The sequence below is a fragment of the Daphnia magna genome, linkage group LG1 (genome assembly GCF_020631705.1).
Source record: "Daphnia magna isolate NIES linkage group LG1, ASM2063170v1.1, whole genome shotgun sequence".
NCBI lineage: Eukaryota > Metazoa > Arthropoda > Branchiopoda > Diplostraca > Daphniidae > Daphnia > Daphnia magna.
Genome location: NC_059182.1, coordinates 4,435,223 through 4,458,346, shown reverse-complemented (window position 1 = coordinate 4,458,346; position 23,124 = coordinate 4,435,223). Strand labels below are relative to the sequence as shown.

Sequence of the window (23,124 nt, the reverse complement as noted above, 5' to 3'; positions counted from 1 at the left end):
AAGCAAATCAAATGTTTTCAGATTTTTCGAGTTCAATGTCGTACGGTACACTTTTATTATACGCACACATCGATATGTAAGGGAACGCGCTCGAAAAAATACTGAACGCCATTAAAGCCGGCCATTGGTATTGGCGCGCACAAAGCTGCCACCTGATTGGTGGAGAGCTTCAACGCCATGGGCGGGAGGTCTCATCGTAGTAAATGCGTCGCACTGTCGTAGTAACGGCGTGTGTGAAGCCCAAAAGCCTTCAGAAGACGCTAGACCTCCGCCGAGTGTACAAGTTTTGGGTGAACGTCAAATTTATTTTCTTCACCTCAAAAGTCTTCGAAAAAAAAAAAAAAAAAATCGTGTGCATCTATTACACCCAAATAGTCAAGGAGACTGACAACATATCCACTAGAGTGTGTGTGTGTTAAACTAGGCGCCATTTTTCGTCTGAATTTCGGAATTGTTTTGGATCATTCGCTGCCGCCAATCGTCATGAGTACCCGAGTTCTTGCCGCTCCCGTTTCGCTCGACGTGAGGATGATGTTGCCCTCGTATTCCCGTTTGGGTGGAGGAGGACGACCGCGGATTGTGCCCAACGCGGGCTGTTTGTCGCGAGTGAAGCGATGCCTGTTTGGCTTACCGTCGTCGCCGGAGGAAGCTCTGCAACAGGCTGCCGCTGAACTGCAACGCCAAACCGAAACCGACTCGCAACGTTGGAACTTTGACTTTGTCCGCGAACAGCCCATGGACGGCCAATTCAAGTGGCAACCCGACGAACCGCAATGCAACCGCATGGAAACGAACGATCCCGTTTCACCAGCTCGTTTACGCCAATCGCAAATTACAGGTACAGAATTTCACCCTTTTTTTTTATTTTTTTATTTAGAAGGGGGTGGGGGTAGGAAAAATCTTTTGGGGTTTGTGACTCACACACACTGTCTGCCTTTTCTCAAGTCTGGGAGTTCAAATTTTATTTAGATTTTTCCCTCTTCAAAACCCGCCGTTCTTCTTTTTTATGGGAAAGGAAGACGCGACCCCTTCCAAGGAGGGGAGAATGAGCTGCAGGTGTTCACCCTCAAACCCTTAACTCTCCCCCTCCATTTCTTCCCCTCATTTTCTTTTCCAACAGACACGAGGTTTTTTTCTTTTTTATCTTCCCCCTTCCATTTTTTTTCTCTCTCTTCCTCTCCCTACATCCAACCCCAAACACATGTTATCCTAATCTTCTTTGGACGATCACGAATATCTCTACCCATCGTCAATAAGAACGGGGTGAATTATGATTCACGTCTGTCTTGAAGAAATCCTTTTTTTAAAAAATACATATCCCGGTATCTCTTTTTCTTGAAAGGTGTAGTCGTGACGCGGTGGGGAAACTTTCCAAACGTGTCTGGGCATGTAGCTCCATTTTTTTTTTTTTCATTTTTCCTTGTGGGCGGAGTTAATTGCAAGTCGTTTGCTATTGGCTGGTTTCTAAAGCGCCATTTTTCAAACTGACGAATCGCAAAACAATTCGTGATTTTTAATTCTTTTGTTTTTAATTGTCAAAACAGAATTCCTGCAACCTCGCAAACGAACATCTTCTGGTGCCTTGTCGTCCATCAACAACAAACGATTGCGGACGCAGTCATCCCCTCAGGCGCGACGAACGTGATTTTGCTCTCCAACAGGCTGTTAGGCATCCTCGAACGTGCATGATGTACACCAGAGGGATAACAAATTATATATAAATATATATAAATATTATATAGAATTATATATGTGGTGTTGGGGGTGAGAAAGCAAAAATGATCCACGAGGGGAAGAAAAAAAAAATAATGTTTCGGCCTGATCTCAAATTGGTTTCGTCCAGGTCATGTGATCTCTCCATCGCGCGCTCAATGAAGCGAGAAAAACAATTTTTTTTTGTTTGTTTTTGTTTGTAATCCCCACCAAGTTTGCGAAAGTTATTCTTCAATCATGTTGTTTAGAAAAACGTTGTATATATATTAATGTTTCGACAAAAAAAAAATGAATGTGTGGGGCGAGGGGAACATATTCTTCAACCAAAATAATCAACAATGTTTGTGGCGGGAAAAACAAACACGTGTCATAACCATAAGTGTCGAGCCCGACGTTTGTTTCATACACGTCAAGTGTCCAATGTCTGTGATGTCTGTTGTTTTGTGCTCGATTTGATCTCACCCCCATTGGCACCCAAGAGATTCACGTACCCGCTCGCACTCAAACCCCCCCCCCTTCTTTTTTTTTGTGTTTTGTTTTTCTCTCTATTCCCCCATTTTTTTTTTCTTCCAATCAACGTTCGTTTCCCCTCCCCCCGAAATTTCCGTGCTGCCAAAATTGTTTTCTTCTTGGTTTTTTCGTAGTGTCTTTCTACAACTATATATACACATATATATATCTATCACGTGACTGAGAATACAATCAATTCAGAAATCAACAAACTTGGAAGGATTTCAATGTTCTTTCTTAATGGTGTTGGCCAGTGTATGTCTTGAAAACAGACCAGGTGCACACCCAATGGCCTTTGTTTTCTGCTATTTCTCCCTTGACAATCGATTCGAAGAGACACCTTTTTATTTTTCAATGGACGGAACTATCGTAAAAATATTTCACAATGAACAACAACTAAAAAAGGTATAAAATATCTACGCTTTTTCCTCTGCATTTTTTATTCCTATTCTTTAACAGACGCCATTGTGATTGAAAAAAAAACACTATTGAAATCCGCCAAAGTGTCAATGCTCTAGGCCCCCCCTCAAAAAAATCTATGTATACAACGTTTAGATGGCTTGCCGGGAGCCTCTTTTTTTTTTTTTAAACTTTATTCAAATAAAAGGAAGGTGGGGGTGGCATAGAAAAAAAAAAAATAGATCTAAAGGTATATATTCTTCCGGTGAGAATGAGTGAGAGAGCTAGAGGATTTTCAACGCGTCATCAGTCACAGCTAACTTCTTTTCCCCCCCTGGACTTAAAAAAGAAAAAAAGCTTTTCTTCCGTTTCTTTTTTTTTTTTCTATTCTATTCTTCGCCATCTTGTTCCCCTTTTTGCTACTACTACTACTACTACTACTCACAAAGAAAAAAGAGAGAGAGAGAGATGAATTACCTTTTGATGGCTATTGAAGTAGAGGGGAAAATATTTTCAACTGGAAACAATCCCAGCCTCCAACGTATTTGATGGACTTGGATGTTGTGTGTTTTTTTTTTTTTTTTTAGTGAGGGGGGGGGGGGAACAACTACCACACCTGCTCTTCAAACAGAAGAAAAAAAAAAGAATGTCTTTGATTTAATCGACTGGAACTCTCTTTTTTCTTTTTCCAATCGTACCGTGTTTTTTCTTCTTCTTCCCCTCTTCCATCTTATTATACATTTCTTCTTTTTTTTTTTTGCTGACTTGAGAAAAAAGAAAAAAACTAACTCATACAGCCGGAATGGGGAGGAGAATCTATCAATCCAACCTCAGACTGTTTTTTTTTTTTTGATCGAAAATTCTTGGACGGATCCTCTTCATTGATAACACAGACTGGGGGCTATATATATGTACATAATACTCTGCATATAGTATACCTAAAAAAAAAAAAAAAAGATAAAAGAAAGAAAAAAACCTTTTTTACTTCATTTAATCGAATCTGAGCGCGGCCTTTTTTTTTTATCATGAAATTCTTTCCAGTGCAAGAATGTTAGCGTGGGATAATAAGCCGTAAAAAGAATTTTTTTTTTTAGCTGAAACTTATCCTCTTCTTAAATGATGGGAAACATTCTTGTTTAACCAACAAGATGGGCAGCGCTCTCTGTCAAACGAAGCCGAACTCATTTGAAAAGATAATTCCCCGTCCCCTCTTTCATAATCATCGTTGTCTGCAATAAATGGCCGTTACATTAAACCAGTTCAAGAAAACTGGTTTGTTTCAATCGATGATGTAAAATTATTATTATTTAAAAAAAAAAATTTATGTTAATCAAATCCCGTAAGATTTACGCCCCAGCATGTGGAAAACAACGTGGGCTTTTATATTTTCCCATACCAGCAAACACACCACTAAACAATAATACGAAAGCCAGCGGTACGTGTGTGCTGAGTTAGCCTATATCCGATTTCTTAGTGGGAGCTCCGAAAAGAAAAAGAGCAGGTGTGGACAACAAAGACATAAATACTTGAGAAAAAAAAAGAGAGCCGAGAGTCATATGGTGGCAGGTGACAAGACGAGGGGATGGGAAGACCGTCTGAAGGAAACGGGCCAGTTATTGGGCCCGATAGAAAAAATTAAAATAAAAATTGACCTCCATAACAGCAGGGCCAGCACGGGTGTCTAACGGAAGCAGCTGCAAAAGAAGTTTTTTCTTTCTTTTTTTCGTGCTGCAGAAGCAGCAGGTTTTTTTGGTGGGGGGGAGGTAAATCGACCTGTTTTCTTCGCTACCCAAATGGTCAAGTACTGGCCGTCCTCTTCTTTGAGGTAAGTCTCTTGTTTCCTTTCAAGTGAAGCGCGCCAAATGTCCCGATTTTTTATTTTTCATTTTCCGTTGGTCATCACCTGTTTGCTCCGCCTATCCAGATGATGACGTTATATGTTCTTTCAGGTAAACTGTATATCGATCGCCTTTGAAGAGAGAGAAGGAGAGCAAGCCAATAGACAGTTTTATTGTAGACTTACGATGATGTCATTTTCAGGCTTTCGTTTGACGCACCTGTGCGCCTCTTTCGTTTCATGTTTTTCGCAGCAGAGAAGAGATAAAAATTGGACATAAATCACAGGTGAGTCGATAGGCTCCGACCGAGGTGTTGCTCTCGCCTTTTGCTCAGCCTTCCTATATAACCCCCCCAATATAATAAGTTTGAAAAACTCATAAAAATTGCCTCTTTTTTTTTTATAATATATTTATTTATTTCTACTGAAATTCGGGATTTAATTTTTTATTGGTTGAGAAATAAAAAACAACAAATGTTTTCGACTCGTACCGTTTTTACGACCATCTTTTTATTGGACAAGAGCTAAAAAACAAAAACACGTGTTTTAATTGGGGAAACGAGGAGAGAAAAATAACAAGTGAAACCCAAACCATTATTTTTTGTTTTCATTTAAACGATTCAAGTGATCGATCAAAGTGAATTAAAAACAAAACAAAAAAAACAGGTGAAAGTTATCCACACCTGAGGTGATCGATAAGCGTTTTTGGATACGAAAGGAAATAATAACTGTATTTTGAAGTAACGCTTGTGTCAGACAGCCGTGAATTCCATCCGATTTGCGTACCGTGTAATTACGCCCGCATTCGTATCTCCAACGACTATCCACTTCCATCACATCCATCAAAAGAAAAACATTTAAAATTTTCAATTTTTTTTTTTTTCAAATTCTCGGACTATGTCGGCAAGTTCACGGTTGTCATGCACGAGTAATGTTTTTTGAATGTTTTCTTTACGGTCATAGTGGCCGTTTGAAATATGTAAATTTCTCTTCCTTTCCTCTTTTTTTTTTCGGTTGGACAGATTACGCTTCTCTCCAACGCGTTTGCGGTCGCCTTTAGGCATTGATCCATCCTCTTTCTTTTTATCCAACATCGTTGAGGGAGAAGATGTATCTGAGGTGTGACCTCAATCTCGAAAGTCGGCGGACCTCCCGAACGAGACTATAAAAAGAATTTATTTTTTATTTTTTATTTTTTATTCATAAACTTTTTTTTTAAAGAGCATTTTTCTTTTTAGAAGCATAAACCGATAAGAGGGTCCTATTAGGAGGACTTAATCCGCTCTGTTCTTCATTTTTTTTTGAGCCCCTCTTTAAACTGACGTAACGTTAGACATTAAAATGTTTTGCCAGACAGGGATACGATGGAGCCTAGTTTTCTTTCTTTTTTTTTTTAACAAGTCTTAAAAAAGAAAATACCCTAACCAGGTTTCTAGTTCTCAAAAAAAAAAAATATTTTTGTTCTGTTTTATGACTGGAGATTTTTGTAAGAAAAAACGAGAAAGAAAAAAAGAATTTATTATCTTCTAACAAAATCGACCCTCTACTACATAAAAGTCTTGTCGGTAAAAAAAAAAAAAATCCTTTAGGTAAAATCTGGATTCGAAATCCGGTACCATCTTATATACAGTTTAAGGAATGCTATTTATTCCCGGCCTTTTTTTTTTAAAGTCGAATATTTTCAAGCCTTAAAATATGTAAATTTTTCCCGTAAGATTGAATGCCTAGATGGATAATCATCTTTATTACAAAAATATATTATTATGTTTTTTGTTTTGTTTTTTTCTAACCGTATGGTTTGATGTATGGAGAAACAGCTGTGCTCGTTATCTAATGTTATACACACAATTTACAGCGAAAAGGTAAGAGAGACACACGAATTTCTAAGAAGGGAGGAGGGCAGAGAGAAAATGCTCAATAAACGAGCAACGTAACATCGCAACGTTGATGTTTGATGAGTGCAATTAAGTGTAGTGGACGTGGTTTTGTTGCTTAGCCCTCAAACACGACAGATAGGCACCGTACACACACGTATATATATCCCATAAGTAAGCATACTCCTCCCTATTCCGCTAGGGGGTCTTGACAGACGAACGCCCCCATCTCTCAGGTGATAGATCTTTTTTTTTTCCTCCCCCCCTTTTTTTCAAAATTTTTAAATTTAAATTTTTTTTTTAGGGTAAAAAGGTAATAAGTTAAGCACAAAAAAAAAAAATGGTTTCTCTTAGGACTATGTGTACCAGTTTCATATACAAACGTGTGTATATCTATTTAAACGCAACGACTTTGTACTCACTGCGGGGAGTCAGACTTTTCTTTTTTAGTTTTGGGGTATATACTAATAAATAATAATAATAGTGCGTCAAAAAAAAAAGGAAAAAGAAAATCTGTTGCTAAAGAATTACGGGGTTCCTCCGTTGGCCCTAACACACGCGGCTCAGTAATCAAAGTACCTTTTTATTTTATTTTTTACCTAGATTTTTTCACGTGCATCTCATTTGCTACGTTCCCGATTAGACACGGAGGTAAAAGAAAACAAAAAAAAAAGCACGAAAGTTATGAATTCATAATTTATTCCCAGTTTAATGAAGCGGCGGTATATTCCTCCTCTTTTGAGAAAGAAAGAAAATGTAAAATTTCCCATATGTTTTTGGACGCGTGCCCGTCGTTTCTTGTGTGAGGAGGAGGAGACGCAAAAGGAGTGACTCATATCACTCTCACCCTTCTTGAAGAAATAGGGGAGGGGGGGCCTTTTTTTTTTTTTTTTCCTCTACGTTAACAGCAAAATAAAAATCCGCTTTGGCTGTTGCATCTTGTAAGAAAATTCTGTGTAATTTTAGACCACAAAAGTCAGAGCCCAAAGAAAGAATACAAGTGGGTGGAGTGCAAATGCTCTATAGACTGTAAGGGAGGGGGTTTGGAAAAAAACCTACAGTTGATTCGTTTGCCACACGCGGCCATCTTGAATTTCACATGACGTTTTTTGGTTGGGAAGTAAGAACGCACGTGGGTTTCTTTTTTTTCTTTCCTTTTCACCCCAACATATATATATATACATACAAACCACCCCGAAAAAAGTCGTTTCGAATGCATACACAGAGGGTGTTTCGAAGCGAACATGTTCTTTTCTTTTTTTGATGGCTTTTGATTCTTTTCAAGAAGAAGAAGAAAAAAAACGGACGGTCGAACGGGTTTTCTCAACATATTATTCCAACGAAACCTTTTCTTCTTCTTGAGAGTGATTCTTTTTCTTGAAAGAATGGTTTTCTTCAACGCGAATAGAACTTTAAAAAAACGTTTTTAACGGCCATTTTTTTCTTTTTTTTTCGTTGTAGAGTTTTGCATTCCGATCTTGACTTGTTTGAAAGGAGAAAAAATAAAAAAATTGGCAGATATCGAATTCGTTTTACCGACTTTGGTCTACTGGAGAACTCTGGCGGCGGATCTCATTGTGTAGACGTCACGCCTACTGGTTGTGTCGGTAAAATGGCGTCTGATGCATCGATGAACGTCAGCGTTATCAAACGGAAATCATCTTTTTTGCCGAAAAAAAAAAAAAATGTTTAAGTGATGGTTCGCTTTGCTTCATGTGTGTGTGTGTGGACATGGCGCTCTTAATTGGCTCAATGTCTGCCATTTCCCTTTGGTGTTCAGGTCAAAACCATCATCAGGTCAAAATGACTGTCAAAGGAAAAAGATGAAGGGTTCCTGGACACCAAAACATTGAGTATCACCACTGGGACTCCCTGGGATCCCCATTTTTTTTTTTTTTTTAGAGGGGGGGTTTCTTATCATTGATCGAGATCGTACTTTGAGAACACAAGAAACAATCCTCGACACATTCGTCCCAGAAAGAAAAACACCAACTGTGAACGGCAGGATTTACTGCTCGCTCGGTTAGCTGTCGTCCAGGAGAAAGCCAAAGGGGGGGATAGTTGTCCCTTGACTGAATAATAATAAACCCTATCGAGTTATTTTCAGTTTTTAAAAAACATTTTTCCAGACTTGCTAGAAATTGAACTGGAATTATTATTTGTCAAAGGGAACATCAAATTCCAGTGACAGTTTCAAAACTGTTCATAGACGTTGCCAAGCTAGATTTAAAAAAAAAAAAATTACGAAATCATTCTCAAACAACATTTCTTTAATTTTCAAACAAGTTTTGATAATGCACATCAAATACGTTCAATTAAATCTTTGCAGACTTGACCGGGGAAAAAAAAAAGGAAATTATTTGGATTGTTTGTGAGTCGGAAGGGACGCCACGGTACATTCTAGGTGAAAGGGTCATCCTCCCCCAAAAAAATGTAACGTCAAAAACAGATTTGTGACAAGCAAAGAATGTCCCATTATTAAGGCCGAGATTTTTTTTTTAGGGTTGTATTTTTGCAAAGGAGAAGAAAGTAAAAAAAAAAATGACAACAAAAAAATGTTTTCGTTCCCATGAAAACGTTTTGCAACGTGGGAAAAAGGGTTTATATAGCAGAAGACGCAGATGGGAGTCCCCAAAACATATTTTGTGTGTGTGTGTGTGTGTGGAGGGTTTCTACGCGCATAACCCACACGTTCTGTGTGTGTGTGTGTGTTTTTTAAAGAATGGCAACATTTTTTTTTTTTGGCGGTCAGTTTTGCAGAAATGTCAGGTATTTTGTTTTCTTAAAAGAGTTGGGTGGTAGAGAATCACTTATGTTCCTGGACATTCCTTCCCACACAAATCCATTCATCAATCTTTCGGAAAGAGATTATGTCTTGTACTATTTGTTTATCAGCTAAAACATATAAGATCAAATGTTAATGGATTTTTTTTTTTTTTGGTTCGGTATGAACTTGCTCACTTGTTTACCATTTCCCAGCATTAAAAAAAAAAAAGGCCGTAAAGAAAACAATCTGTTTAATTTGGGGTTTCTTTTTGAACCGACTCCTCCTTACCCACTAAACCTCTTCACGTTTAAGCCCCTTCCTCTCCAATTTCAGTGATTTAGTCTTCAAACAGAGTAATAAACTTAGGAAAACGTCAGTCGAACAGGTTTAAGTCATTCGGGCTTGTGACCAAATGGTGCGTCGGCGTGTTCATGCATAACCAGTTTTCGTGAACCAGAACAGCTCTTGGTCCCAATCGTCCCTGTTTACGTGAAGAGCACCAATTAGCATCAAATGCAAAAGACTTGAAATCAAATCCAAAATAGATTTTAAAAGTTTTAATTTTTTCCTTCTAATTCTTCCATTCAGAATAATCGTGAACGTGAATACTGTATTGGTCAAGGTCAAGACCTTACCACATCTATTGGCAACCAAACATATTTCTTTTCATCGGTTATTTGAAAAGATAAGGAAATAAAAAAACTGAAAATGAACGAAACACACTGAGAGGTAACGAACCGCAGCTGATGAGAACAAGCCCTGAGGGCAGCATAAAAAGAAGGGAGGCGTGCAATAGTTTCCCGGGATCAACACCCGCTTTCTGCTTAGTGCTCAAGGAGAACGAGCGACAGCAACTTGTTAAAAGAAGTTGAAAAAAAAAAAAGGAAGAAAAAAAAAAAAAACAAGAGAATGGATGAACAGAATTCTTGTTTTCTTTTTTCTTGGGTCTGTTCAACAGCGTGAAGAGGCCACTGAACGGTCGAGAGGTGAACGTATTTTTTCCCGCCGAGAAGAGAAGGTTCAACAACTCGTCGGAACACGAACAAAAATATTGGACATCTGGTGGCGACGAAATCAAACTCTGCTATTTTCTCATTCCCCCCATTGGACTTGACCATTGAAGACGCGTCTAACCACAAAACATAATATTCAAATATCTATACATTTTTGAATTAATTTCTTCCAACCAAAGTCGACAAAGAAGATAGAGAATGAACACTAGTGTTTACTCTCTCCCCTGCTTGCATTTGAAAAAAGAAGAAGATAAGGAAAACGTGAGCCATGTTTCATCACCTGGGGCAACGTGATTTTTCCCCCTACCAAAGACACGCAACACACACTGCAATAAAAGAACCCTCGGTTCTCTCTCTGGGTTATACCCCACAACAGAAAGACGATTCCATCGAAATCTTTTTCCTTCACCGACATGCCTATCCATTACATTATTTTAAGGCGAGGACTTTCACCTAGAGTTCTTTACGCGGATGACAGTCAACGGCTTGAAATCTATCCAACACATTTTTTTTTTCTTCTTCTTTTCTTTGCACGCTGCATGAGAAATGTCAGCAGGTTGATGTCAACCTCTCCCAATGTCGTGGATATGACAGTCGTTTTTCTTTTTTCCATATAAAAAAAAAAAAAAGGCCTAATATGCATATGGAGGGGCCGGACTTATTACAACTGCAGCCCGTATGGTTTGTTGAGTGTTAAGCGTGTAGAAAGAAAAGGGACCGAGATCTTTTTATAAACAAGAAACCACTCAACCAACATCTTTTCCAGACACGGCTCGAATGTACAGCATGGCACTGTTATTTATTTCTTAACGGAAGGGGGGATAAAAACGAAAGGAAAAAAATAAAACACTTGAAAAAAAAAAGGCTCAAGAAAAATGCGCTAAGAAGATGATGGATAACACATGGGCAAGCCAAAGTTTTAACACACACTCAATACTAGTAGTGTGTGTGGTGCTATACTGGCATATATACACACAAACACACAGCAGCAGCAACGCGTTCACGCTGGTGTTGAATTCTCAACAACCCCATTTCTGGAGTGATTTGAGATCAAGGTTAACTCTTCTGAACGAACAGTAATATAACAATGAGAAGGAGAGAAGAGAGGGAGGGGGGAGAATATATTTTCCGAAGGTTGTATTGTTAACGCTTCCTATAGAAAGTTCCATTTAGTTATCACAAGAAGAGAATCACGGACGGGGGCTTCTCTATTCTTTTATCTTCGACGCCACATAGGAGATTTGTTATTTCTCGAATCCCTTCAAGGAAATAATAAACGACACAATCGAACGGGTTGAGACCCTTGTCAAATCGAGCTTGTTTTTTGTTTGCTTTTTTTATAACCTGTAGGGAAGAACGTGGAAAACGAGTTCGGTGGTTTTGCCTTTTTTTCCCAAGGACGAATGGACGACGTTTTGTTTGGTTCGGGGTTTGTTATGGTGGCGGTGGCGCTGCCTGTCTGGCTTCTGAAAAAACAAAGTGACGTGTTGCCAGGCAGAGATTTAAAATGCACCTGGTTGCATGACCTGCAACACTCGGACGTTTAAAAAGCCTTTTTTTTTGTGTGTGTGGTGACACACGTTACAGTTTACCAATGGATTGAAAAATAAAAGAATGCATCAACGAAGTAAAAGAAGACGCCGATTGGTTCCATAGTAAATCGATCCGATTCGTTAGTTAATTGCTTCTTTTCCATAGTTCCGTAGATGATAAAAAAAAAGCAAACAACAACTGGGGGTCAACTCATTAAATCCAACTCTTTCTTTATACATATATATATATATATTAAAGCTTTTTTTTTCGATTTTTAACGAAGAGGATTTACGGGTTCTGCTATGCTCACTGGGTGGGTCGCACCCCGCTTCCCTTTTTGCCATGTATAAGCCGATACTGGGTCATTGGGTTAATGTTTTTCTTTTTAGAAACACGAGATTTAAATCAACAATGTTTCCAAACACGACCACAAAAACAGCTACTTTAAATACACAATAAATGGGAGTCTCTATTCGTTCCGAAGCACGAACGCTTTTCTCTTCCAAAGTCAGTTTTTTTAAAGCAGACGACGTTGTAATTACGGTTGGCAATTTTTTTTTTTCTCGAGAAGTTTCATTTTTTTTTCCACATAAAATTAAAGATAATATTCAAAAAGAAGAAGAGAAGGTGGGATGAAAGAGAGAGAACACCCGTAGCTACAGCTAATGGCTGGTTAGGGTCATTATCTAAAGCCAATTTCCCCCCCACTGGATTTTCTTATTATCATTAATCTATTTTAAAAACTCTTAACATGCCGACTTCTCTTTTTTTTTTTCCTTCATTTTAACTCATGAGTAAATTTCCCCTCCTTTACGTAAATATATACGTATACATATTTTTTTTCATCTTCTTTACTAACCCGAAAAAAAAGGGGTTACGGTATATATTTTCATGCGTCTCGTCTCTCACTGTTTGTTTTGCTAGACTGTTCGTTTTTTGTTTTTTTTACGAGCTAAGTTTTCTTTTTTCTAGCCGCATGTAATGTTGGATGTTTAATACGCTCGGACTCGCGGTCCTTTTAATAAACTACACACCGGCTCCCCCCCTTCGGCTTATGGGGTAAGCGTAAAAACGCCGCTTGTCAGCAATGGTCGGCAATGCCATCATGTAATGGAATGGAAATAGATTACACTAATTGCTGGTGTATACGAGAGGATTGAAGAAAGAAAGCGAATTATTATTATTTTTTAGACCATTAAAATATTTAATAAATGTCGTGTATTAATGAGGGGAGAGACAAAAAAAAACAATGTCGTGCAAAACTTGAGGGCACATCAAGTTAAAACAATCTTGATAATGATTTCAAAATATTTGGGAATATTGATCGAGGATACTTTTGGCAATAACATGGATCACACTTGCACAATGAAGCAACACAGTTAAACAACAAATGAAAGGTACGTTTTTCGGCAATGGCTGGCAACGATAATACAACGATAATAATAATCATATGTTGGCTTTGGCTACAAGGCAAAAAAATACTCTTCTGCTTTTGCAAACCCCAAATAAAATTGAGGGACATATTGTTCGTTTTAATCGAAGCGCAAGAGCAAGTTGGTAAACGAATGCAGATGACACACAGTTGATTAATGCCCTGTTTCAATTGAACTGATAAAACGTTCGATGCGTAATCCTTAGCGAAGCGGTTGTTAAAACGTAGTAAACATCTTTTCTTTTTATCAGATTACATTCACATTTGACTCTACATGGTGTTAACTAATCGAAATGAAACTCAGCCGTAATGCCAAGCTTTTGAAACGTGGCTTTCAATCACTGAATGTCCGTTACGAAAACGGGGCATTTAAGTAATTGATGTAAACTCGCGAGACGTTACAGACAGGGAGCACACACACACACACCAATGAATCAACAACAGTTACAGACACTTAACAAACAAAGCGCGATAAGATGTGCGTTGCGTCATCAAACGATTCTTGCATTGTTTTTAGGGTTGACGTAGTGTGGCTCTTCGTCCTCGCTGGCAGGCGATTGATTTACGTTGACATACAATTGTTTGCCTATCGCCGGTGAATTGGTTTTCTTCGTGGCCAAGGGAACATCGTCCAGGTCGGAACACTTGATCACAGGTGGATTCTGATAATTAGGATTGGAAAAACCGTTGATCTTTGGGCCTGTCTCCACTTGATTGGGCGACGCTGGGCCCAGCATCGGATGCATTTCTAAACTGTTTGGCAACTCTTCATCGACCATACGCAATTTGTTTGAAAATTTTAACTCGGAACTAGTGGAATCCATGCGAATGCCGCTATCGCGTGAGATCGGCGTCCTGGAGTCTGCGTTCGTCATGAACAAGTAACCATCACCTGGAAGGCTATCGCTCGGTAAACCAACGCTCCCCATGGCCAGGTAATGCGATGTTTGGCTGTTAAAACCCAAAACGAGTGTCATTTTAAAAGTTATACAGCTCTACAAGGAATGTTAATTATTCTTTTTACTCATTGTTTTCTTCAATGGCGCTGGTAGATGGTAGATTAGCGTATTGGCGTCCAGGCATGGGAGATGGTCCACTGCCGACATTGACGTAATTCACTGGATTCATCATGCTCAAGTAATCAGTTGATTCTTTGGCATTATTCGACTCGATGTAGGCGTCATTTAGATCGATGTAATGACGCCTGACGGAAGCGTCCAGTTGTTCGCCCAACGCGTCAGATAAGGTCGTGAAATCCGGTCTTTCGGTAGGGTCATGCAGCCAACAATCTTTCATGAACTGGTAGATCTTGTTGGGCGCATATTTTGGCTTGTCCATACGATAGCCTTGTCGCAATCTGATGAAAAACTGTTCATCAGCTTCCATTCCTATGGTTTTAAAAAGAAAAAAAGATCGGAATCAACTTGCTGTTTAAAAATTTTTTTTATCTTTTATACTAAAAAAAAAAGAAAACGGAAATTGTCTTATCGGTCTAAAATGTCGGAACTCTACTAATTGGGTCTACGTCAATACAGCTGCAAGAGGGAGGAGATTTCGATAGGGAGGATACTCCATCAAGTTGTGGGATTACTTTGCCATTCGTTTCTGAGTTCGTTCGACTAAACAAAACAAAAACTTGTCCGATTGAAATAAATGGATTCCGTTTTCTTCTTCTTTGTCAACAAAGCAATGAAATTTTTTAAGAGTAGAAGGAAAAAAAGAAAAAGAAAATGAATCGTCTAAAAACTTGTTTGCCACAAATGAACTTACCCGGATAAGGAGTTTTGCCGAGGGAGAAAAGCTCCCAAAGAACGATGCCGAATGACCACACGTCTGACTGGGTCGAAAACACCCGATCAACAATCGATTCAATAGCCATCCACTTGACCGGTAAAGGTCCCTAAAAGCAGATTTCATACAACAATATAAGGATTAAGTGTCCCACACACACACAAAAGGTATAAAGTGCCGTCCATGGAATACACCAACTCCACACAATCAAGCAAACTTTTAGCGGTTTGTACCTCTCCTTTCTTCTTGTAATTTCCAGATCGGTAGACTTCGCGCGCCAGGCCGAAATCGGCTATTTTCACGATATTGTTGTCGGCGAGTAGGACATTACGCGCTGCCAAGTCACCATGAAGAATCTAACGAAGAAGACCACACGTACTTTTAAAGTGACTGAATTGTGACGCAACTGCTGTCCCCTCTCTTATTGTTATCTTTTTAAAAAGAAAATGATACCCTGCGACGGGCGAGGTAGTCCATGCCGCGAGCGATTTGGAAAGACCAGCAGAGCAGGTCGCGAGTGGATAAAGGTTGTTCCGGTAAATCGCGGTAATCGCCACGGTAATTCGACCTCCAAGGTGGATAAGGTTGGTTGCCAGATGAGCTGGAAGGTGCCGAAGTCAAGATGGTGTGTCCATTGCTGTCGACTCCCTCGACCAACTCCGATTGTCTAGCGCCACCTGCTATAACCGAACATTGCTTGCAATTTATTTATTTCTATTTTCTGTTAATAATGAATACATGTGTAGTATAAAAAGATAAGTGAATTGTGTACCAGTTGGTGACATGGAGAGGAAAGTAATATCAGTATTTTCCGATGGTGAGCCACTGTAGTTTTTGCTGGTCGAATGGCTTCCCAGTGGACTCCTGGGCGCCTGGTAGCCTCGTCTGTATAGATGAAAACACAACACAATTTAATCAAAATGCTATCCTTTTTTTTTCGTTTACTAATGGAAAATAGACAAAAGTAGATTGGACAAACTGTGCGTCTGCTTCGGCCAGTTGATCTTCTCCGATGGACGGGTTGATGTAACCTCTCGAATCGACTTGATTGATGAAACTGGCTCGGTTGCGGATGAGGTAATTCTGAATATTACCGTAGCGGCAGTATTCAACAATCACCAGCAATTCGCCTGGGAACCAAACAGCCTTCAGTTTTGAACGAAATATCAATTTTGAAAAAGAAAACCACATATATACCTTTGGTCACGTTTTTCGTGCAAGCTCCGAGGACGTTCACCACGTTCAAATGCGAGCCCATATGGATCATAATTTTCAATTCGGACATCAAGGCTTTCAAGCCAATCATGTTACCGTGAGAGCGGACCATTTTAACTGCCACTGTTGTCATTGGTTCGCAGCCGTCAATGCCCTCAGCTTCTGCTTTAACAACCCTACCGAACGCTCCCGCTCCCAGTTGCTTGCCTGATTGAAAGAATTGTTGATGTTATTCGCCAATTGGACATTTGCAAACTATCGCACCTAATTTAAGACGATCGCGAGGAAATTCCCATCGTTTGTCGTACGGCAATAATTCGGTTTGTTCGTCGATGGGCAAGTCTGGATTGATGCTCTCCGGATTTCCTTTGTCGAAAATGTCGAGTTGATTTGCACGGAAGAATTCTTTGTGTTTCTACAAATGAAAAGAACAACATCGACGTAAATCAAATAACACTTAAGAATACAACTCATTTTACCTTATCTTGGTGAACTTTTTTGGCTAGAATGATGATCAGAACTAAAACAATGGCAACAACAATCACTATGGCAACGATGATTCCCGCATGGACGGGCTTTTCGCGAATATCCACAAACATCGTACGCTCCTCCGTGCCATTTATGTTGCTGAAACGGCAAGTGTACCATCCAGCGTGACTAATGTTGGCGTATCGTATGTACAGTGACCAGCCTGCCGCCGTGTATGCCACTCCTTCCGTTATGACAGTTCCGTCCTATAATCAATCGAATTAATAATTTAATTTTTAACTAAATCTTTTGTTAAGTGTTTTTGTTATTACCTTGATCCATTCGGCTTTCGGAGTGGGTAGTCCATCAGCGTTGCAAAAAAGAGATAATTCGGTAAATTGCTCGATGGATATATCCGAATTACTGGTATTACGAATTACCGGAGGTCGTCCAGCTAAAGGAAATCAAATATTAATTTAAATAGTATAAGATTTGGACTCAGTATTGTTCTGTTTTTTGTTGTTGTTTTACTCACAAAGGATTTCAATGGTGACCGAAGTGTTGAACGAGTTATTGTCCAGATAGGTGGTTTGGCAAATGTACGTTCCAGTAGCATCTTTTGATATGCGTGGCCATTCCAATACCTCAGAGTACGAATATCTTTTCAAGTTATTCGATAGTACTGCCCCTAAAAATGTTTTAATTCAATAGATTGTTTTAAAAATTCTAGGAAGAAATGAAAGAAGTTGAAAGCTAACCTGGAGGTTTGTCGTTGCTAGTGATTCTAAATGTTTGACCATTAGAATCTGTCCACCACCAGGAGATTTCTCGTTTGAATTTGTGCAACAAAGCACCGCACGTTAAATTGAAATTCTCTCCGGCCACCGGATTAAGCTGATGTGATTTTATCAGCTCTGTCCCATTGACACTGTCACCTAAAAATCACGTAATAGAAAAAAGGTTTCTTAATTTTTTCAGTTGCATTAATTTTTTTTTTCTTTCTATTATTTGATATTCTTACTGGACAAATCGCTGACAAAGATTTGGACAGCTGAAATTTTATCCTGAGGACCTCCTGTACAACCCAACGTGTTGCAAGCTTCACATCTGTACTGTCCAGCCACTTTGGCTTGTCCTGATACAATCAGTTTTTTCGTTTGGAAATCAACTCTACTGATTTTAATCTTTTCTTCATTGCCCGATGTTTTGTCCTGTTTGATCGGTACATTACGAATAATAGACCTTTTAATGCATTTTGATTTAAGAATTTACCGGCCAAAAGGTTTGATTTAATGGCAGTTGGCTCCACGTAGTGGCACAAGGATTTTGAGGAAGACATTCGCGAAAAAACAGTTTGACATCAGATTCAGGGTAAGCTAGAATCTGGCAACCCACATTGAATCGTTCATTAAAGTGGACCGCTTTACTGTGTGAATCTGTATGTGCTTTCACTATTGGCTTGTCTATAGTAAATATATAAAGAACAAATCAGGATTTAAAAAACTGTATAAACACACAACAATTCTCTTGATACCTGTGACACGAAGGGTAAAACTACGCGTATCTTGCACTTTGTTAGTGTGGACGGTGAGCAAATACTGGCCACTATCAGCAAGTCCAATCTCTTTGATCTCCAAAACGGTTCTCCTCAATTCGTCTTTGATAACGTATTTTGAAGTTGTATTCCTGATGACGTTCTCTCGGCTGCCTTTTGACCAGATGATTTGTGGCTTGGGATAAGCCTCGTAAAAAACAACCCATTTAATTGTCTCGTTGGCCGGCTGTTCCAAATATGATTGGAGGCCGATATCAGAAATGTTGACGTACGACACGTCCTCACCTGGACGAAATAAAAGACCGTTGTTTCATGATTGTATAATTAACGTTTACCTTTGAATTATACTATCGCTAAATACTCACCATGAATTTTGATGAAAACGCTAGTCAATTCGAATTTCTGAGTATGATCGATGGTTTTACACTTGTAATAGCCTTCGTCTTCTTCGGTAGCATTAGTGACATCCAACACTTGATGGGCGATTTGCTGTTCCATGCCGCCTACCCAGCCTTTGTTGACGGACAATTTGCCAGTTCGTACACGTCGGCCCTGGATTTGGAAAAATAATTGTTTTTAAATAATAATAAAAAAAAAAAATTGGTAAAATGAGTTTATCTTTTCGTTCACTCACATCTATTCCGTCGGGATGGGGTACGATCCATTTCAGATCGATGGTTACACCAGGATCGTAAGACGCCGAGCAATTCAGTTGGAAACTGTCACGAAGAGCTATCTTGCTAGCAAATGCGTCGTTGATGTGCGGTTTTGGAGCTCCAGCTGTTGCGGCTGCAGGAATAATTTAAAAAACAAGGCATTAAACATCATTGTCAAAACAAGAATATTATACAATAATCATGTACGCATTCTAGTATATATGCCAGGTGGGAAACAGCTTCAACCTAGTAATTACACTAAACAAAATGTATCGAAAAATAATGGGCTGATTGTATTTCGACTACTTCTCCCCCTAGAAAAGCGATGAAATTGAGCTTAATAAAAAACTATAGTCTACTAGTTCTTTTATGAAAAATGTTGCTTAATCAATGCTACTAAAAAAAGAATTGCGTGATTTTTACTATAGAAGATTTTTTAATTAATAGGGTTATGTGATTCAGCAGTACAATCTAGGCAACTGATACACGGATTTCGTGTTGGACGAATTATTGCTACATCATGCGATTAGTGTAAGCGCCATTTTAGCCAGCTCGGGGATCATTTAAAGATTGTGAAAGCAAAGCAGCTTTTTTTATCTGGCGCACTTACGCTGGACTATTAGGAAGAAGGAGACCGTTTGATTCTTATGGTTGTACTGATGGGTGCTTCTAGCGAGGCATTCGTAGTAACCGTGATCGTGCACCAACGACGGATTGTTGATGGTAAAGCCCACATGGGGGTCGTAGGACCACTGGCTGTTATCCAGCTCGACCTGTAACACATTGTGCCCCACACACACACACACACCCACCGACAAAGATATATAATATCCACATTTTTCGCTTAATTAACAGCTGTTCCTAAATGACATATGAGCTAATATCTCCATGCTATAGCAAAACACAGAAATAAAGAATCGACGTTCAGCAAAAAATCTGTTTGGCGTTCTGCAAAACGTTAGTCTTTTGTTTAAACAAGGCTCACGTCGTGCAGTCAATATACCATGCACCCATCTAAGGTTATACAAGCCAGAAGCTAAAAAGCAAAGGAAAGCCAATCGCTAAAGTGTGATGACGCACACGCGGATACAACCGAACAACAACAAAAAAATAAATTTGGCAACATACGCTGAACAGAGACAACGTAGGTAATTGTTTCATGCGAATTGTCTTGATGTCGAACCGCGTTGCACATGTACATGCCGGACATATCCACCGCCACGTCATTGGCGATGAAACCTTCATGTGGATCGTAGGACCATAATTCGGGATCTGTCAGTGGGTTAATCTGTTGGCAAACGATGAACGGTGACAATAGTCAAAACTAAACAATTAACTAGACAAACAAAAGAAACACAACAACCAATAAACAAAAAGCCACGAATCAAGGAGGCCTACTATAGAAAACCCTTTAAAGCAGCTAATACGTTTTAACCAATGACCGTTAAAGCGTCAACTCCATTCCCCATTTCTTTTCTCCATAGCGATTAACGTGATCATGAAATAATGAGTAGATTTAGCGGAATTACCACCATTCCATTGGGATCGAACAAGGTTAACTCCACGTTTGGGCTGGTAGGTTTACAAGGAATAACTTCACGGCTTGATTGATGGGCCACGACGGTGACGATGCCCTCATCGCCAACGCTAACAATTAACCTCGATTCATCTGCATGATAATAAATGAAACAGAAAGAAAAAAAAAATGAAATTATTATAGTTTGATCAAGGGATTTTCGGGCTTCCGAATTTCGCGTACCTTCGACGTAGACATAAGTTTTAACAGCCACATTGGGATTTTCTATATCATCATTTCCTGCATAATGGCAGATGTAATAGCCCGTGTCTAATATTGTGGCTGCATTTACTTCGAGAATGGAGCGGTACGCGTAACCATCCACTGGCGAAGGAATTGTTTCTTCAGTGATTATGGCCTCGTCATTATGACTGCTTTCCAAATGATGCTAACAAAATAATCGACCGTTAGATGTTTCGATAAACATTCTTATCTAAACACAAGACTCTAATAAGCTTCAACCAAGATCTGCAATAATTTGATAGCGTAAAAAAAAAATCACCGATAAGATTGGTTGTTTCCATTCAACGGGTTTTGTAGCTTCACACGTCAGCCGGAAACTGGCGCCAGTTCGATAAATCTGTTCTTCGCCAGACGGGAACAGCCGAGGAATGGAACCCGTAAATTCTGTCACAGCTGGCAACGGTGGTAAAATAAACGTCATTGATCAATTGCGAAATTTATGATAGATATGCAAATTACGCCATTAGAAAATACGGAGAAAAATGTAAGCTTTTTTTTTGTTTAAATGCCCAGTTGATAACAATGAAGACAAATGAAAAACAAAAGTGGGAGCTCTAGATTTTTGATTCGACATGGTGTAAATTCGTTGTCGCTAGGTCATGGGTAAAATAATATGCGCACATAGTTGATCTATCGCACAGTGGTTCTTATCAGCCTTAGAAGACGCCTCAGGTTTTATCGGTATAAGTTTTGTGGCGATGGTAGTCCCCACATCCCGTCGACACACATTTGTGATATCAAACCCCAACAGGCATCAAACCGCCCTTGTGTTGAAATTTGAAAACAATATGACACAAAAAAAGAAGAAAGAAACGTAATTCTCCTACCTAAACCTATGAAGGCAACAGCGACGACCACAATTGAATGACGAATTTGTAACATTTTGTCGTCACGGGGCGTATGAGATTCCTTTCCCCACTATTTGCAGGATCACGTTCGGTAGCACGGTCAATTTCGGTAGGAAACCGCCAAGGCCGGTACAGAAAGGGACACAGTGAAATGAGTTTGTTTAAGAGTTGTGGAATTCGTTAAAAATGACGGTCATATCAGCACGTCTATGAAAAACCAAGTTTCTCTTTTGCTTGAGGGCAGTGTTGTTTTCCCTCTGCCAAAGGTGAAAACACGTTCGCTGGCTCTCCTTTTTCCTGGGTTTTCTACTGGGAAGGTGAGCACGGCTTTGACGTCATCATTTCATTTCGAAATGCACGGATACAACGCAGCTTTGACACTATTAAGCAGACTCAATAACAATGGTTGATGGGACACAATTCGGCACACCCTTTAGTCACCAGACATCACGAATCGGTTAAATCGCAAAGAATTAGCTGCGCACACACCGTCACCTCTCCATTTATTGTTGACTGACACGACTTGTACTGTCTACGTGCTGTGTAGAGCGGGATGATTTTTAAACTAAAACCGCCAACAAACCAGATGAAAAACGATCGTGAATAGCGCAACCGCAAGAATTTTTGATGAAATCTATCTATACAGCTCGTTAAAAATTTCGTTAGGCAAAACTGGCTGCCTGTTGATTTGAGCTCCGCAATCGTACACAAACCCTATGACCGGGCTAGACTGGGCTGAGAAACGTAAAAGGCTTTTGTATATATGTATACAATGCAGAAAGAACACGTAAAGCCCGCGGGGTACGGGAGGAATTGGGCGAGGCCAGAATATCTGTAACGACTACGCCGATCTACCGCTAGATGCCTCCATAGCCTAACTAAATTTTTCTCGTTCTCCACGAAGCATGAAGGAGGCGGATTGGGACGAACGTATAGCGCACATTACAGATTCAGTTCCCCGTTGTGAAGCCTAGAGATGGCGTTGCCACAGGTTGGCTTAGAACTACAGTAACACACTTTTTTTTAATGAATCAAATAATTCCTTTCGATTCGTTACGTTACAAAATTGAAAACCAAGTCGATTTTCATGATTCTGGTATAATATTAAAGCGAAATCGGACTTGGCCCTGATGACTGTCGATAAGCTGAGAAAAAGAATGGAAAAATAAAACTCGCACTTTATGTGTCTCGTGCCAGTACCTTCCGGTAATAACACCGGGTCTCAGATAATCCCCTAAAGGTTATCCCAGCCGTCGCTAGATGGGCAATTTAGTACTGACATGGAAATAGGTCTCTATGGCAACTTGGCTTCAGATTCCACGCACAGCCCAATTTGAATGCTTTCGCAAAGCTAAAAGCAGACTTTATTCCCAATAGTCGTAAATGGTAACCAAAGAATAATTTTGGTAACTAAGCCAAGAAGTCGTAAAGCTCGTTAAATTTTGAATGTAAACCATGCAAAATTAGTTAACTCAACGGCTTCCGGTGTTCGCAAAGTTCCAGAAAGCATTAAAGAAAGAAAATTACACTGTAAAATCCAAAATGACCACTGATTTTGATTAAGTGATTGATTTTCTTGCTAAATAAGTCGCTTTTAAAATAAAAAAACAAAACCAACAAAGTGCTGTTAGCGCCCGACCTTTAGTTTTGGTTTTTTACATTTAGTTCATTAACTATAAAACCAATTGAAAATT

General features: G+C 39.4%; 2 protein-coding genes across 6 annotated transcripts; one reads left to right on the top strand and one right to left on the bottom strand.

Moving 5' to 3' along the window:
- The first annotated feature begins 239 nt into the window (after window positions 1–239).
- LOC116931460 lies at window positions 240–2,431 on the top strand. The gene is made up of 2 exons (XM_032939095.2): window positions 240–838; window positions 1,545–2,431. The coding sequence occupies exons 1-2, from the start codon at window positions 484–486 to the stop codon at window positions 1,643–1,645; spliced, it is 456 nt and encodes a 151-aa protein (XP_032794986.1). The 5' UTR covers window positions 240–483; the 3' UTR covers window positions 1,646–2,431.
- Window positions 2,432–12,847: 10,416 nt separating this feature from the next.
- Window positions 12,848–22,172, bottom strand: LOC116930708 (vascular endothelial growth factor receptor kdr-like). 5 transcript variants are annotated; one of them, XM_045168579.1, is made up of 24 exons: window positions 21,630–22,172; window positions 21,410–21,500; window positions 20,842–20,975; window positions 20,523–20,727; window positions 20,293–20,432; window positions 19,374–19,536; window positions 18,742–18,896; window positions 18,473–18,659; window positions 18,087–18,392; window positions 17,825–18,015; window positions 17,574–17,763; window positions 17,311–17,487; window positions 17,088–17,240; window positions 16,885–17,006; window positions 16,564–16,818; window positions 16,349–16,499; window positions 16,067–16,291; window positions 15,849–15,999; window positions 15,642–15,754; window positions 15,323–15,549; window positions 15,103–15,225; window positions 14,849–14,978; window positions 14,103–14,466; window positions 12,848–14,029 (listed from the first exon to the last, which is right to left on the bottom strand). In XM_045168579.1, exons 2-24 carry the CDS (start codon window positions 21,462–21,464, stop codon window positions 13,570–13,572), a joined length of 4,377 nt encoding a protein of 1,458 aa, XP_045024514.1. In that variant the 5' UTR covers window positions 21,465–21,500; window positions 21,630–22,172; the 3' UTR covers window positions 12,848–13,569. The 5 variants fall into 5 exon arrangements, with proteins under 5 accessions (XP_045024514.1, XP_045024515.1, XP_045024517.1 ...); XM_045168580.1 differs by lacking the exon at window positions 19,374–19,536 and adding an exon at window positions 19,892–20,051 and having other exon boundaries at window positions 21,410–22,172; XM_045168582.1 differs by lacking the exon at window positions 19,374–19,536 and adding an exon at window positions 19,892–20,051 and having other exon boundaries at window positions 15,323–15,546; window positions 21,410–22,172.
- Between the last annotated feature and the right edge of the window lie 952 nt (window positions 22,173–23,124).

Bases quoted from the DNA above. Each gene is read 5' to 3' on its own strand.
- LOC116930708 (XM_045168578.1), bottom strand. From the start codon at position 21,464: ATGTTACAAATTCGTCATTCAATTGTGGTCGTCGCTGTTGCCTTCATA. The intron at 20,728-20,841 runs GTGATTTTTTTT...TTATTTTGTTAG, and splicing joins GGAAACAACCAATCTTATCG to CATCATTTGGAAAGCAGTCA. The intron at 18,016-18,086 runs GTATCAAGAGAA...TATTTACTATAG, and splicing joins TTTTACCCTTCGTGTCACAG to ACAAGCCAATAGTGAAAGCA.
- LOC116931460 (XM_032939095.2), top strand. From the start codon at position 484: ATGAGTACCCGAGTTCTTGCCGCTCCCGTTTCGCTCGACGTGAGGATG. The intron at 839-1,544 runs GTACAGAATTTC...TTGTCAAAACAG, and splicing joins ACGCCAATCGCAAATTACAG to AATTCCTGCAACCTCGCAAA.